Source organism: Camellia sinensis, chromosome 6, assembly GCF_055761805.1.
Source record: "Camellia sinensis isolate YWXY chromosome 6, ASM5576180v1, whole genome shotgun sequence".
Taxonomy (NCBI): domain Eukaryota; kingdom Viridiplantae; phylum Streptophyta; class Magnoliopsida; order Ericales; family Theaceae; genus Camellia; species Camellia sinensis.
The window spans coordinates 137,195,171-137,210,189 of NC_138966.1; the positions used below are offsets into that span (position 1 = coordinate 137,195,171).

General features: G+C 35.9%; 1 protein-coding gene across 1 annotated transcript; it reads right to left on the reverse strand.

Annotated features, from left to right (window-relative positions):
- Positions 1–4,437: 4,437 nt before the first annotated feature.
- On the reverse strand, positions 4,438–12,236 carry LOC114262088 (uncharacterized). Its single transcript, XM_028202433.2, has 5 exons — positions 11,962–12,236; positions 8,522–8,721; positions 5,965–6,066; positions 5,242–5,293; positions 4,438–4,859 (listed from the first exon to the last, which is right to left on the reverse strand). Exons 1-5 carry the CDS (start codon positions 12,050–12,052, stop codon positions 4,747–4,749), a joined length of 558 nt encoding a protein of 185 aa, XP_028058234.1. The 5' UTR covers positions 12,053–12,236; the 3' UTR covers positions 4,438–4,746.
- Between the last annotated feature and the right edge of the window lie 2,783 nt (positions 12,237–15,019).

Consider the following 15,019-nt stretch of genomic DNA (forward strand, 5'->3'; position numbering starts at 1 on the left):
TGAATAATCTAACAAAGGAGCAGTTTAGGTACTATGGATGGCATTACAATGCATTGTAATTTGTAACATATATAGCTGAACATTTAACTGAAAGAGATATGAGATACCACCACTTACCATGTATAATATGAAGATTCACACAAATCATGTAACATATCCAAAGCCGACTCATATATACATCCTATGTTCATCCAATTGGTTATTTAGAGGGAAGACCACATCGACTCAGTACTCCAATAATACACAAACCACATTAATATACTTTTTCAAAAGGCGCTTGCAAAGTGCATGAGATGATGCCTGCTGGAAACTATCATGACCCTTTGCATTTAGCTGGCACTTCATGACTGCGAAAGAGCTTGACTGATGACATTCCATTTACACGATGAAAACACATGATTTACACTCATGAATGCGTGGCAAAATCCACAACGATTTAGAGTGTGTCAATTGGCACACAAGCTTCTAGGGAGAAATTTTATCTTTCTCCCACATTCCTATATAATTCAAGCCCAGAAATTGGTACATGTCTCCATACCACATAACGGACATGCGCATGAGAAAAAATGTGGCATCTCCTTTGTGAGACGTGTTGTGGGCATGTGGATGATGACATGTGTTTGGCATGTCAGTACAAAGCTTACACATGCCTCCCTTTGAGGGATGCATGTGTAGCCAAAGTAGCTTTATCAGAGTAATTAAGTACATCCTGATACTGCGATACTGCACCGTGAGGCTCCTCACCATGGAAGTAGGCCGCATGTCTTGATGCTACAGCAGTTATTTTGCATGCCTCCACAATTGCCCTACTTAGGTGCATAAGCCATGGGCATGCCGGTGTGTTCCCCGTGCAGCTTGACTCAAGACCTGGGGTTGTGGTTTGGAGGCTAGAGACAGATTTTCCATGGGTGGTAACCTGCACAGGCTATGAAACATGGATGTGGATATGGGATACAACACAATGTGGATATGGAGATATGACAATCTAAAAAAATAGGATACCGGTACAATTGGGGTACATTGTGAAAAAATTTGGTATTATACATGAGCTCAAAAAATAGTAAGAAACCATTCTTTAGGAAGTCAATAGTTTGTTTACTTTTTTTTTATGCTTCTAGTGGATAGGTTAAGCTACAGTGCTACTTTAATCTCATTAAATTTTTTTTTTTTATTGGGGAAAGATATAAGAAAATATTGAAAAATATCCTTATATTTATTCTAACAATTATACTCTAATACTATATATAAAAATTATTACAATTTCAATTTCATAATAGTTTGGATGCATGACGTGGAGAGTCCGAAAGGTATTTGATAGCTCTCAAAACAAATATTAAGTATCGGATACGTTTATCCACAAAGATCTAAGGAGTATCGGGATACGATATGGATATGACTCCTTTTTACAAGTATCCATACTTCATAGTGCATGGGTCAAGCTGCCTCTGGCCAGTCACCCTTCCTTTTTTTTAAGCTAAAAAAACGAGGCAGGCTTGGTTTGGAACATTGTAAGCCTGCAGTTTATCAATCGTACTTTATTAAATCAATCTTTTGGGGCGTCATGATGTTTTAGAACTAAAATGAATGTTAAGGGGACTGATTTGTGTGGAAGGCTGAATTTAAATGGTGGAGTTGACAATAATAAGCTGTTAAGCATAGTTATGCTATCATGAAAAGAGTATCTGGATGGATTTTGGCTGTAAGATAAATTGATAGTGAGAGAATAAATTGTATGTAATATGATTGATCTTGTGAATGTTGTATATTACAAATGGTGAGGGGCTCCTTATATAGGAGAGGGAGTGAGAGTGGCCGAAGCACTATTATTACATACAGCCGAAAGGCTAACAGCACTAGCACTAAAGTAAGCATAAAGTAAGCATACATTAATATACACTAACATCAAATATATTAACAGCCCCCCTCAAACTCAAAGGAGGATTAACCAACTTGAGTTTGGAGAGAGTAACAAACAGGAAAATAAAAGGACAATAAAATAAAATAAGATAGGAGACACTGTATGGTTGTGTCAAATCGTTGTTGAAGATACGGTATGGTCGTGTTACACCGTTGGAGAAGACACTGTATGGTCGTGTCGGACCGTTGTAGCAGGACAGTTTACGAGGTCATGCCGGACCGATGTAGAAGCTGACCGGAATCAATGTCGGGACAGTTTATGGGGTCATGTCGGACCGTTGTAGAAGCTGACCGGAATCAATGTCGGGACAGTTTATGGGGTCATGTCGGACCGTTGTAGGAGCTGACCGGAATCAATGTCGGGACAGTTTACGAGGTCATGCCGGACCGGTGTAGAAGAATTTGGTGGCGAACCAAGGTGGCGACTTAAGGAGTGCGCCATGGGGTGGCTTGGGTTGTTCGCATGGTGTGTAATCATGCTCACCATGATATATGTATAACTCCCCCTCAAACTCAAATAGGTGTGAAGATAGAAACCTATTTGAGGTTGAAACAAGGAGATGAAGAAAGTGAAGTAAAACAGCTCAACACAGAGTGAAGATGTGGAAAAAAAAAAAAAAAAATGATAGAAAGGGTTTTTTTTTTTTTTTTTTTTTTGTGTCGGTTGTGGTGTAATGCAGTTGCTAAAGAGAAATATTAAAAGAGAGTGGTGGAAAGAAAAGTTTAAAAGAAATGATGGGAAAGAAAAATAAAGGTGGATATTTAAAAGAGTATAAAAGTAGTGTGGAGAAAACAAAATAAAAAACCTAGTAATTTCGTTCCACCGGCGGGCGGCAATCTCGCCTTGGCCGCCCGCCGGACAAACCCAAATTTCCCTAATTTCTTCTTCAATGGCAGATTCTTCAACAACACTTCACCACTGCAGCACCAGATCCGATCACAACCGTTGGATCCCACTTTTCCTCTCATCAATCCAAACCCTTCTCTGGACCCTCGGATTACCTTTCTTTGTGCTATCATACTCTTCTCTCCCTCGGTGCATGGAGGAGCATTCTTGCTCTGATACCATGTAAGATAAATTGATAGTGAGAGAATAAATTGTATGTAATATGATTGATCTTGTGAATGTTGTATATTACAAATGGTGAGGGGCTCCTTATATAGGAGAGGGAGTGAGAGTGGCCGAAGCACTATTATTACATACAGCCGAAAGGCTAACAGCACTAGCACTAAAGTAAGCATAAAGTAAGCATACATTAATATACACTAACATCAAATATATTAACATTGGCATCTGATAAAAATTTTGCCACTGGTAATCTGTCTTTTTATTGTTTGTTACCCATCTCCCCCAAAAGGAGGTAACTGAGTATTGAAATGCTATGTTGCATCTCTTGTAACCAACTTAATGTAATGCAAAATATTTTCAGTCTTGGGTGGTGGATTCAAAACTAGAGAATGGAATTCACCTTAGAATGCCATTTTCTTTTTGGATGTCACCTTTTGTTTGTTTTCGATTAATGGAGGTTGGAGGGGTGTGTCTGAGATGTAACCTTATCGTCTTTCACCTTTCTTGGCGGACTTAAATTGTTCTCGTTTGTATTTCTTCTTCTATCTTTATTTAATAAAAATTTAAAAATAAAAATCAAATCAGGAATGCTTGGGGAAACATGCTAAGGAATATGATGATATGACAAAGGCCAATTTATCTTTTTTGGGATTTTCTTAATTCCTGGATGATTAGTGGAATTTGCATCTTACAAGAGGTAGGTGGTGCCTCTCGAAAGTGATAAGAATAGAATTTTTTTCTTCTTCTAAATCAATGAAATATTTTGATGTTGATGGAAAGTAGCTTTTATTTTCATTATTATTTTTACTTTTTCCGTGATACTTGTTAGGAAGATCCTTTGATTATATTTATGTAAAATCTGTCTGGCTACGGACACCCTTTTTTTTGTTGCATTTTCTACCCACACATCACCACACCCCTGTTGAAAATCTGTCTGGCTACGGACACCATTTTTTTCAATGAATATAAGGAGATTGCCCAAAAAAAAAAAAATTAGTGAAACATTTATCTCTAACTTTGTGTAATAAAAGAGATTGAAGATATTTTTTTATTAATTAAGGTCCCTTAATATTTTTACAAAAAAAATTCGGCTCAAATTTTTTTTCCCCGACTTAGAGAAATTTTACCATATTCGAAAAAATTTCAACTGACTTAAAGAAATTTTGAAAAATTTCTAGTAGGATTACAAAGAAATTTTCTCTGTAAAAAATTAAAATATCTAAGCCAGACAAAATTTCTTCAAGTTAAATTTTCTCTATAGAGATATTGAGGAGCCTGAATTATTATGAAAATATTATATTTTCTTTATCTTATAAAATTTTAATATCAGGATCTTAAAAAAAAATTTCCATTGCCAAATCCATCAGTACGAAGTAAATGTTGATACAACTTTACAGGAACAGGGATATAAACCTTTTATTTTCATATTCAAAATATTTAAATAAATAATAGAGATTAAAAGTTCACTCATAGAACTTCATAAATGTTACCATAACATGCATGAACATAACATATCCACTACATCACCAAACATTAAATCAAAGTCATTTCCTCGCATATTAAATACAAAAAAGAAAGAAAAGAAAAAATTTCCAAACATAAACTGAAAACTTGATAATTTTTCAAAAAAAATATAACAAATATTTTTCTGACGTGAGGTGAGGTGACGTGACTTGAAGATATATATTTCTTATTCCTTCTACCCTTCTTTTCCTTCTTCATTTTGCTGGGCATTTGTGGTTCCAACACTTCAGGGCATATCAAGATCCTCCATGACGGAAAAGAAGTACAGAGCGATAAAGGGCAGCAACATGAAGGAAGCAGATGAGTGCTATAAGGACATCATCAAACAGACCTATTATTCCTAATATTCCTGCAAAAATCAGTAGTCAATAATACGTTATAAACAAACCAGTCAGAATAAGTCATCAACAAAATTACTGGTTCACTTAAGGAGTTCGATGTTTGTGCTTTATTTATGGTTTCTTTGCAGGGGTCATTGCTGTTGGTGGTAGCTGTCCCGGGTGCTTGTCTTGCTTGGCGCTTGATATTCATGGCTTTCTGTGATGCTTAGAATCATCAAGCTTTGAAGTGCTTGTCTCTGTTTCTTTAGGTTTTTTACCCTATGATAGTCTCTTGGAATTAACTGTTTTGTGGCCTTTAGTTATAGCTATTCCCTGTATCTACCTTTACATATAATAAGCTTTTTCAAGAAAATAAAAAATAAAAAATAAAAAATACTAAAAGCAATGTACCTTCAGGAATGATGTCCACGGGGCTGATAATGTAGATAGCACTTACAAACATCTGCACATAAGACAGAAAAAATCTGAATATGGAAGTAGATGTCCCCTTCATGACTCAAATGTTATGTTACATGAAACAATTTCTACTTGATGTGGCAAGATGTAAAAGGATCACATACTCAACAGCACAAGCACTAGTGCGCACACACACACACCAACACAATACAATCGACAGCATAAAAAGCAAAATGTTTGATGAGCAAGAAGCAATCACAGATTAATGGCATATGAATCCTTGACATGACAACAATGGTCACCAATAACAAATTTTTATAGCTTGATACTTTTTCTTTGGAAGTGTGTATGATTAACTCCCTATAATTTTTCTTTTTTTTCTTTTTTTTTCTTTTTTTTTTTTGGGGGGGGGGGGGGGGGGGGTAGTTCTACAAATGATTAGCCGAACATGTCCCAATAAAATACATATCATTTCCAGATATCCACAATCTTTTATGATTGAACTTCTATCGTAGTTTCCACCCCCCAAGTTTAAAAATAAATAAAAGCATGACAACACCAGTATGATGAGGGCAAAAATGAGTGTATGTTTGTGTACTGAAAGAGGCTTGTGACTCCTTGTTGCAAGTGAAATCAGCACATGAACACTACATGAGATGAAATGACAAAAATGTACTTAAATGCATGTCACTTGTGCAGTTGTGTCATCAACTTAACTGCCAAATAGACGCGTGCCCTGATAACAAGCGGAAGAGATCGTTGAGGCTGCATTATATCACGAAACAACCTCCTGAGGAGAAAAGGAAGGTCTCGCAATCTCTGTCAAAAAGAGATTTTCTTTCAAATATCAACTCAATATGATATACCACAGAATTCCAAAATGTAAATGAAATTATTATAAATGCTTGAAAGGAGATTGGACATTAGACATGCAATAGTTTAAAAACACCATCATAATCATCATCTTGATACAAAAACAAAATAATCTACAGCATCAAGACCAGACTATAATAATAGAAACCACACCAAAGTATAAAATCAGATTAAAAAAAATTCTATTCAATTTGGATATTAAATAAGTAATAATTGCAACCTAAAGCAAAGATTAGAGCTTAGAGAAAGAAGGGTTCATACATAGGTCAGAAATGGAGATAAAAAGCTCCTACTCTTAACACCGTGGTTTTTTTTCTCAAAAAGTTCAACTCTGAACACCTCAGGTTGTCAATAGGGCTCCAAATGATTTGTAAAATCATTCCAATAACCAAAACAAAGTGCTCCAATGTTCCTGCCAAATGCCAAGTATTCGTTCTTCCACAACAGGAGACATCTTGCTGCATTCTGTATATGGAGTAGCTTAATAGTTCAGAATGCATAACTGCATCCAGATTTCTTATATTTGTGCAACTACTGTTCTTAACCGTAGATACTGCAGAACAGAGAACTTGCAAAAAAGAAGACAAATTACTACATACTATTACTACGTATCATCTCATTATAAAGAAGACAAATTACTGGTAAGAAGGAACCAATGTTGCTATTTCATGAAAAAGGTTACAGGACATCAAGGCATTCCAATCTTTGCATTCTTTAAGGCCTACCAGCAACATTCGGAACTTTGTTCTAATAGAGGAGACACACCTATTCATAAAAATGTTAATGCAAACAACACCTGTATCCATTTGGAGCTATCATGTTGTGTGACAGATAACATGCATGATGCAAGCAGTAAGAGCCTCTGAAAAAAGCAAATTAAAGTACTTTAGAATTTGGTCATTTTGAGTTGGAACCCACTTGGGACATTCATAATCCAATTTTAGTCTTTGTAGAGCTTTATTTTATGTTTAGTTAAAATTTGTATGCTTGTGGTCAGTTTTATTCATGCTTTATTAAGGCTTCGTTTGGGAAGCCCAACTTGGGGTTTTTTTGACTATTTTAACCTCAAAAAACAAAGTAGGCTTTTTAGTTCAATAAGATAAAACATCACATCCAACCCGTAATTATTACATTCTTTCTCTCACAAAAAAGTCCAAAAAGCCAAAAGCGCTTCCTAAACCAGACTTTTTAGCCCCGGGCTAAAATAGCTAAAAAAGTCAAAAAGCCAACCCACTTCTCAAACGAACCCTAAGTTCCAACATTTAAGGACATTCTTGTAACTTCAATTTTTTTTAAACATAGCCTGTACCCATTATCTGAGTCAGGATATATTACTAACTTATAATCCAATACAATTATAGCATGTATCCACTTTACCTTTATTAATATATATATGCTTACTATAATAATTACGACGTATCACTTTTTTTTTATCACCCACCAACTGGTACTCCAATATCCCATCACCATACCTCTCTCTATTTCTAAACCGAAAGAGTGAATTGACAACCACTCTCCACTTGGGTCCATTGCTCTCACTGCAGATTTCTCACTCTCAACTCCAACACAAATGAGTATTTCAACTGCCTACAGAGATCCACCTAAGTTGTTTTCAAGAATCATACCATCATATGTGCATTTTTACGACCTTTGGTCATGCTCCTAGTCATGACCTTATCCTCATTTTACAATAGATTTCTCTTCACATTGAGGGGACATGCCAAGTACGCGGTCTCAATTTCAAACGACTCAACACTTCTGCTATTTTTTGAATCAATTCAGTCCCACTTCAATACAAACTGGAATCTATGCAGACACCAAACTTTCAAACGATTGCATAGAGTGCATGCGGGCACTAATCCTACCAACAAGAAAAGCAAACCACATAAACACTACTAGCCACTTTTGAATACCTAACAATGGATGTATTTAGTGTCAACTAAAGAAGAGAGGATATTATGAGTACAAATGCAAAACCAGCAGCAGAAAATGAGATAATGAAAACTGACCTCTAAAAGTATCAAAATGTTTCATCCATGCAAAACTTATATGCTTCAAACGAAAGAGAGGAGAAGTGAGGCAAGGTGTTAAAAGCCTTGTAAAATAATTTCATGGACTATTGAACATACCAAAATTCATGTTGATAAATAGAAATTTGTCAAATGAAAATTGCATGAATTGTACAGCAACTGTCACCAATGGTGCTAATATTGAAGACCTTCCAATAAGTTCTTGGATTTGTTCAAGATTTATTCATTAGGTATTTGTCAAGTATGCTATGAATGCTAACACCCAAGTAGTTATGAATCACAACTTCACAAATTCCACCATTTAAGATAATGTAAGCTACAAAATGTAATTTGCTGGCCCAAGGAAATATTGTATATACATTAAGATCTACCTGAATAAGACCATTTGAGCGTTCACCAAAATAACGGTTGTATCTTTCAATCTTTCCCAAAATCTCAGCAGCATCAGAATTATGACGCTGCCGTGATGAAGCATCACTGGGAATCAACAAAGTAATTTGACGACGGCATAAAGGACATTTACATGGTTGAAGGGCTGATCCATAATTCCAAACTTGAAGAATGCAATTACCTGAATGAGAAGCACCAAATAATTACCTCAACACCAAATTAATGCAATTGAAAAAGGAAAAGTCATATTCAACTTAGGCAATTCAACTTTGCCTGGGTTTTTGGAGGAGTCATTTTTTATTAAATTTGAAGGGAAATATCAACCTCATTGTAGATCTCACATCATAATAACATACTACGAATTTACATGAGAAAGGCAAAGATCGATAACATAAGAGATAATCATGCATCATGTGTGCACACAACTAACTAGTACAATGGCTAGCCCCTCCATGAAGCATCTTAACCAATATTGGTAACAGTGAAATTTTGTTGCCAGAAGAACTGCTTTCATTTAGCTTACATTAATGGTGGATAAGACATTCAACCAAACCAAACCAAACCAAACCAAGCCTTAAGTCCCATCAAATGGGGTCGGCTACATGAATCCTCTTCCTCCATGCGGCTCTATCAAAGGCCATTTCAATAGTTAAATTAAGTAGATCTATATCTCTATTTACAACGTTAGTCAACATTAATCTAGGCCTACCCGATCCCCTAACACTTCCATCTACCGTCACTACATCGCATCTCTTCACTACTGCCTCTGTTGATCTCCGTTGAATATGACCAAACCATCTCAATTGATTCTCTCTCAACTTATCTTCTATCGGTATTACTCCTACTCATTCCCGAATACACTAATTCCTAATTTTGTCTTGTCTAGTCCTGCCACACATCCACCTTAGCATCTTTATCTCAGCCACATTCATCTTATTTACATGTTATTTCTTGGTTGCTCAACACTCAGTCACATATAACATCGCTAATCTAATAGCCGTTCTATAGAACTTACCGTTTAGTCTAGTGGGTATTCGTTTATCGCATAGTACCCCAGACGCACTTCTCCATTGACATGATCCTACCTTAATCCTATGGGCCACATCCGCATCAATCTCCCCCACTGTTGTGATTATCGACCCTAAATAACAAAAATGTTCACTCTTAGACAGTTCTTGGTTCTCAATCTTCACTTCTCCTCTGCTTTCATTGTTATGGTTACTAAATTTATATTCCATGTACTCTGTCCTAGTTCTGCTTATCCGGAATCCTTTAGATTCAAGTGCTTTTCTCCAAATCTCTACCTTTATGTTAACTCCTTTTCTAGTCTTATCTACTAACAAAATATCGTCTGCAAAAAGTATACTGCTATCCTGAATATTTCTCGTTAACTCATTCATAACTAAAGTAAAAAGATAAGGACTTAAGGTAGATCTTTGGTGTAACCCTACAGTGATAGGAAAATCATTTGTCTCTTTAGCAGGCGATCTAATAATGGTCACTACCCCTTCATACATGTCCCTAATCATATCAATGTAACCTTTTGTCACCTCTTTCTTCTCTAACACCCACCATATTATATCCCGAGACACTCTATCGTATGCTTTCTTAAGGTCAATAAACACCATATGAATGTCTCTTTTCTTTTTTGTATACTTTTCTATTACTCTCCTCAAAAGATAGATCACTTCCATTATTGATTGCCAGGCATAAATTTAAATTGATTATCTGACATCTCTGTTATATCTCGCAATCGGCGTTCCACCACCCTCTCCCACACTTTCATTAGATGACACATTAGCTTGATTTCTTTATAGTTGTTGTTATTCTGGACCATGAAACAAAATCTGTTGTATTATTGCAGAAACTCAAAGATCAGTAGCCAAAATATATTTTGTCATTGGAAATCTAGTGGAAAGCAAACAAAATTAAACCATGTATATTATATTGTTTTGCTTTCCAAAGAAGAAATTGAATTATATCACCTTAACTAAGCCAAAAATATTTACAGGGTTTAGATGACTGTATCAATATGTATAAAGTTTCTAGTTATGATTATCCCTTTTCCTTCTCTTTTTCATGATTTCTTATCATCTCATTAAAAATAAACAAATAAATAATCTCATATTTTTTAAAGGAGGAGGGAAAACATGAAGGAAAATAGTTCTCCATTTTACCTTCATTTTTGTTTACCAATTCCAAGTTCCAAACACTACTTTGAGGTCCATCTAAGTGGAAATCTTTAGTTAAAAAATCTCAAGTAATGTTTCCAAATTTGAAAACTCAAACTTTAACCCCTTTCCTACACAGTCTTGGCAAATCAACAAAGCATCAAGTAGTTATTTGCCAATAATACATTTTGTCTTATTTATGCACATCGTTATTTGATGCATAAAACAGACTTATTTTCCCAAAGAAAGTTCTTTTTATATTATATTTTATATATAATAATCTCATAACCTCTCTTTTATGATAACACATGTTTTAATAAGAGGTGCAAAAAAAAAAAAAAAAACAAAACTTTCTTTGGGAAATTAAGACAAAATGTATTATAAAAAAATAGAGATTTTTAAAGATATGCTTGAAAGTGTCTTATTTTCCCAAAGAACATACATATTTTTTGGTTCTTTTTGGCACCTACCTTTGGCACCTACCTAGTCAGTTACCCTCCTTTATTATGATTCTTCCCCTTCCATTTTTATGACACTTTTCCCTTCACTCTTCCCTCTCTTAATTTCTTTTTCTTAAATTGAAAACATGTCTTTTAAATCACACTCATCTTAAAAACCCCAAGGGGTTGGCCTAGTAGCAAGGCCTCGGGTATTCCCTTGAGGCCATCAGACTGGGGAAAACCCTTACCGTGGTGCATTTGCAAAAAACTCCTTGCCGAAGGCTGTGCACGCCTAGGGATTAGTCCTGCTTTGATCCAAACACCCCGGTGCCAATAAAAAAATCACAGTCATCTTAAAACATTTTCTTTATGCAACTAGAAATTTTGATTTATGAAATCCAAGTGCACAAATATATATATTGGTTATTGTAAATATTTATCTATACTATTATATAAAGTCCACAGGTCACTTGTATGAACAGTTTTGTCACAGATCCTCCTTCTGTGTGCACACCTCCTAGTTACTCTAATATGTTTTTTTTTTCAGAAGTTGTATCTATGGATTAGAAATTGTTACTTCAGATTTGCATAAACTATTTTTTCTATATGATTGGCATAAACTAGTTTTCTATATACGATTGAGAAAAATAAAAAACAGGGTAAAAGAAGATTGCGTTTGTGACCTAGCTAGCTATCACCTCACAAAGAAAGAAGTTGCTTGAATTGATGAGTAAAAATGTAGAGGTAACAGCAATAGAAGCAGTAGTAGAGAATATGATAATAAAAGAGGGAAGTGAAAGAGAGAGAAACCGCAAAACCAGTGAGAGCAATTGGCTTGGCATGGAAGATTGAAGCTTCCATGGCATATCGAACAACGATCGTTCGCCGGAGGTCCTTCCATCTCTCTCTCTCTCTCTCTCTCCTCTTTTTCTCTCTCTTTCGCTCGCAAGTCTCTTTCGTATCTTCTTCTTGCTTAGGCGGTGTTTGGTCCGGTTAATTCGGGCTGGGTCCAGACCCACCCAATAAATCAACCATCAAGTCAAAAAATGGGCAGGGCTATTGAGGGGTTGTTTGGGTGACTATACAAGTGCATTTTTTATATTTATTTTTATATTTATTTTTTTGGGTCATAATTTATTTAATTTATATATTTATCTATATAATAAGTTACAAATGTTTTTGAATTTATGTCAAAAATGTATGTGAGATACATTTGGTTTTAAGGGCCAAGATGAATCTTGAGTTTATATCAATGGTTGAGATCAATAGATCTCCCGCCCAATGACTTCTCTCCCTAAAGCATCGTTCTCTTTCCCACCTACCCACCTTCTCTGTCTATCTCTCTTTCCCTCTCTATTCTTCTTCTTGAATACATCGCTTTCACAGATACATCTCTCTTCCTCTCTGTTCTTCACGGATTCACAGTCATCTCTCTTCTTCTTCTGATCCTCTTAGGGTTTATATCCAACGCCGCCCAATCACTCCGATTCGATCTCCAATCGGGTCACAGCAAGTGCATAGCTGAATACATCAAGACCAATTCCATGTCTGTTGCCAAGTACACCATAGTCAACCCCAACGATCCCCGTCCCTTCCCCGAATCTCACAAAATCACCGTCAGGGTATCTTTTCATTTTCACTTTCTTCCATTTTCTTACCTGCCAAACGGCCTATTTTCAATTTTTCTCAGTAGATTTTTTTTGGGTTTTTCTTAGGTGACATCTGCGCATGGACATAGGTGACATCTGTGGAGGCAGGACAGTTTTCTTTTCAGGCGGTTGAGGCTGGGGATTACATGACTTGCTTTTGGGCCCTAGATCACAAGCCACAGTCTACGATCACCATTGATTTCGATTGGAAGACTGGTGTGGCTGCTAAGGATTGGACCAACGGTATCTATCTTTCTCTGTGTCTGCCTCTCTTGCTTTCTTTCTCTGTATGTTTGTTTGTTTGTTTGTTTTTTTTTTTTCATTCGCTAAGTTCCATTGATGTTGGGTTTGTGGTGATTTAGAAATTTTTTTAGTTTGTTGGTGACAATGAGCTTTGTGTTGCACATTTGAATGGGGTAAATGGTGATGTTTTTGAGTTTGTTTCATGGTTGCTCATGGTTGTTCTGATTCAAAAAATAGTATTTGCTTTTGATAGATTAGGGTAAATGGTTGTTTTGATTCAAAATACAGTATAATGATTCTGTTTGGGGCTGCTGGTGGGGCAATTATTATTATTATTATTATTATTATTATTATTATTATTATTATTATTTTGTCTGTAACTGAACGGCCTATCTGTTTTGTTTTCAATTTCTACAACTTTATAGGTAACCAAACAAGGGCTCTGGTCTTTCTTTGCATCTGTGTTCGTATGTCGTGTGGGACCAACAGACCAAGTTTTTGTTGGGATTGATCTACGCATGATTGTTGAACCCAAAAGCTTCTTACATAACATAAAAAACATTTTCGTAACTTTTTTGAGCGGGGAACTTGAATCCTGATTAAGTCACAAAGGTTTTTGAATTTATGTCAAAAATATGGTACAGTTGAGAGGAATTAATAGTACCAAGCATCTATATAATAAGTCACAAAGGTTTTTGAATTTATGTCAAAAATATATGTGAGATACATTTTGATCCAATGGCTGAAATTAATCCCTAGTTTGTATCAATGGTTTAGATCAATATATCCCAAAAGACTTTCTCCCTAAAAGCATCGTTGTTGCCTTTCCACCTACCCATGTCTGCCTTCCCCCCTTCCCCCTCTCCCTCTCCCTCTCCCTCTCTGTTCTTCTTCTTCTTAAATACTTCTTCTCATCTGTCCTTCATAGATACATCTCTCTCTCTCTCTCTCCTCAAAACTTTTCTCTTTTCCTCCAATTTCTTTCATACGTTACTCTCTCTTCTCTAGCGATGACCATCGCCGTCGCGACACCGACAACCACCGACCACCTCTCCTCTCCCTCGCTGGAGACCCAAACCCGAACCCTTTATTCCTGTCCTCCTCCCTCTCTCCCAGCCATTACCTTAATCCCTTTATCTCCCGCTCCCTCATCCCCATTTATCACTTTAGGGCTTTAAAGCTAGACCAAACTCAATCTGCAGAGGCAGTCTTGCTGTTCCTGTTCAGAGAAAACCTACCACCAGTGGCCCAACATGGAACCTTGGCCTTCGCTCCAACGTCAACAGGTATGTATGTATGTATGTATGTATGTATTTCACTTCTCTCTTTCAAATTCCATGGATTGTTTCAACCCAATTGGATTTCTAATATCTTCTTGCAAATCCCTTTCTTCTTGCCCTCCGTTTTCTTGGAATTTCTGCCTTCTTGATTTCGCTTTGTTTGATTTTTATGTGTGTTCTTTATGCTGAGTTATTATACTCTCAATCTTTTGAAATCTATGCACCTTTTGAAGTTACTTATTTCTTCTTTTGCTTACAATCTGGAAATGGTTGTTATGATAAAATTGATTTTTGTAAATTGGTGATACTTATGTACACTTATAGAGATTGGTCAAAATGGTATGTAAATCCCTCTGATATCTTCTTGCAAATCCCTCTTTTCTTGCCCTCTGTTTTCTTGGAATTTATGCCTTCTTCATTTCACTTTGTTTGATTTTTATGTGTGTTCTTTATGCTGAGTTATTATACTCTCAATCTTTTGAAATCTATGCACCTTTTGAAGTTACTTATTTCTTATTTTGCTTACAATCTGGAAATGGTTGTTATGATAAAATTGATTTTTGTAAATTGGTGATACTTATGTACACTTATAGAGATAGGTCAAAATGTTATGTAAACTTCTTGAGAGCACAACTTGGTTAGGAGATAAAACATAAACAATCCTTGGTGAAATTCAGCACCCAAATCTGCCAATTT

Coding starts and splice junctions, on each gene's coding strand:
- LOC114262088 (XM_028202433.2), bottom strand. CDS start 12,052: ATGGAAGGACCTCCGGCGAACGATCGTTGTTCGATATGCCATGGAAGC. Junction 5,294..5,964: donor GGGCACGCGTCTATTTGGCA/GTTAAGTTGATG, acceptor TCTTATGTGCAG/ATGTTTGTAAGTGCTATCTA. Junction 4,860..5,241: donor CGTGGACATCATTCCTGAAG/GTACATTGCTTT, acceptor TGATTTTTGCAG/GAATATTAGGAATAATAGGT.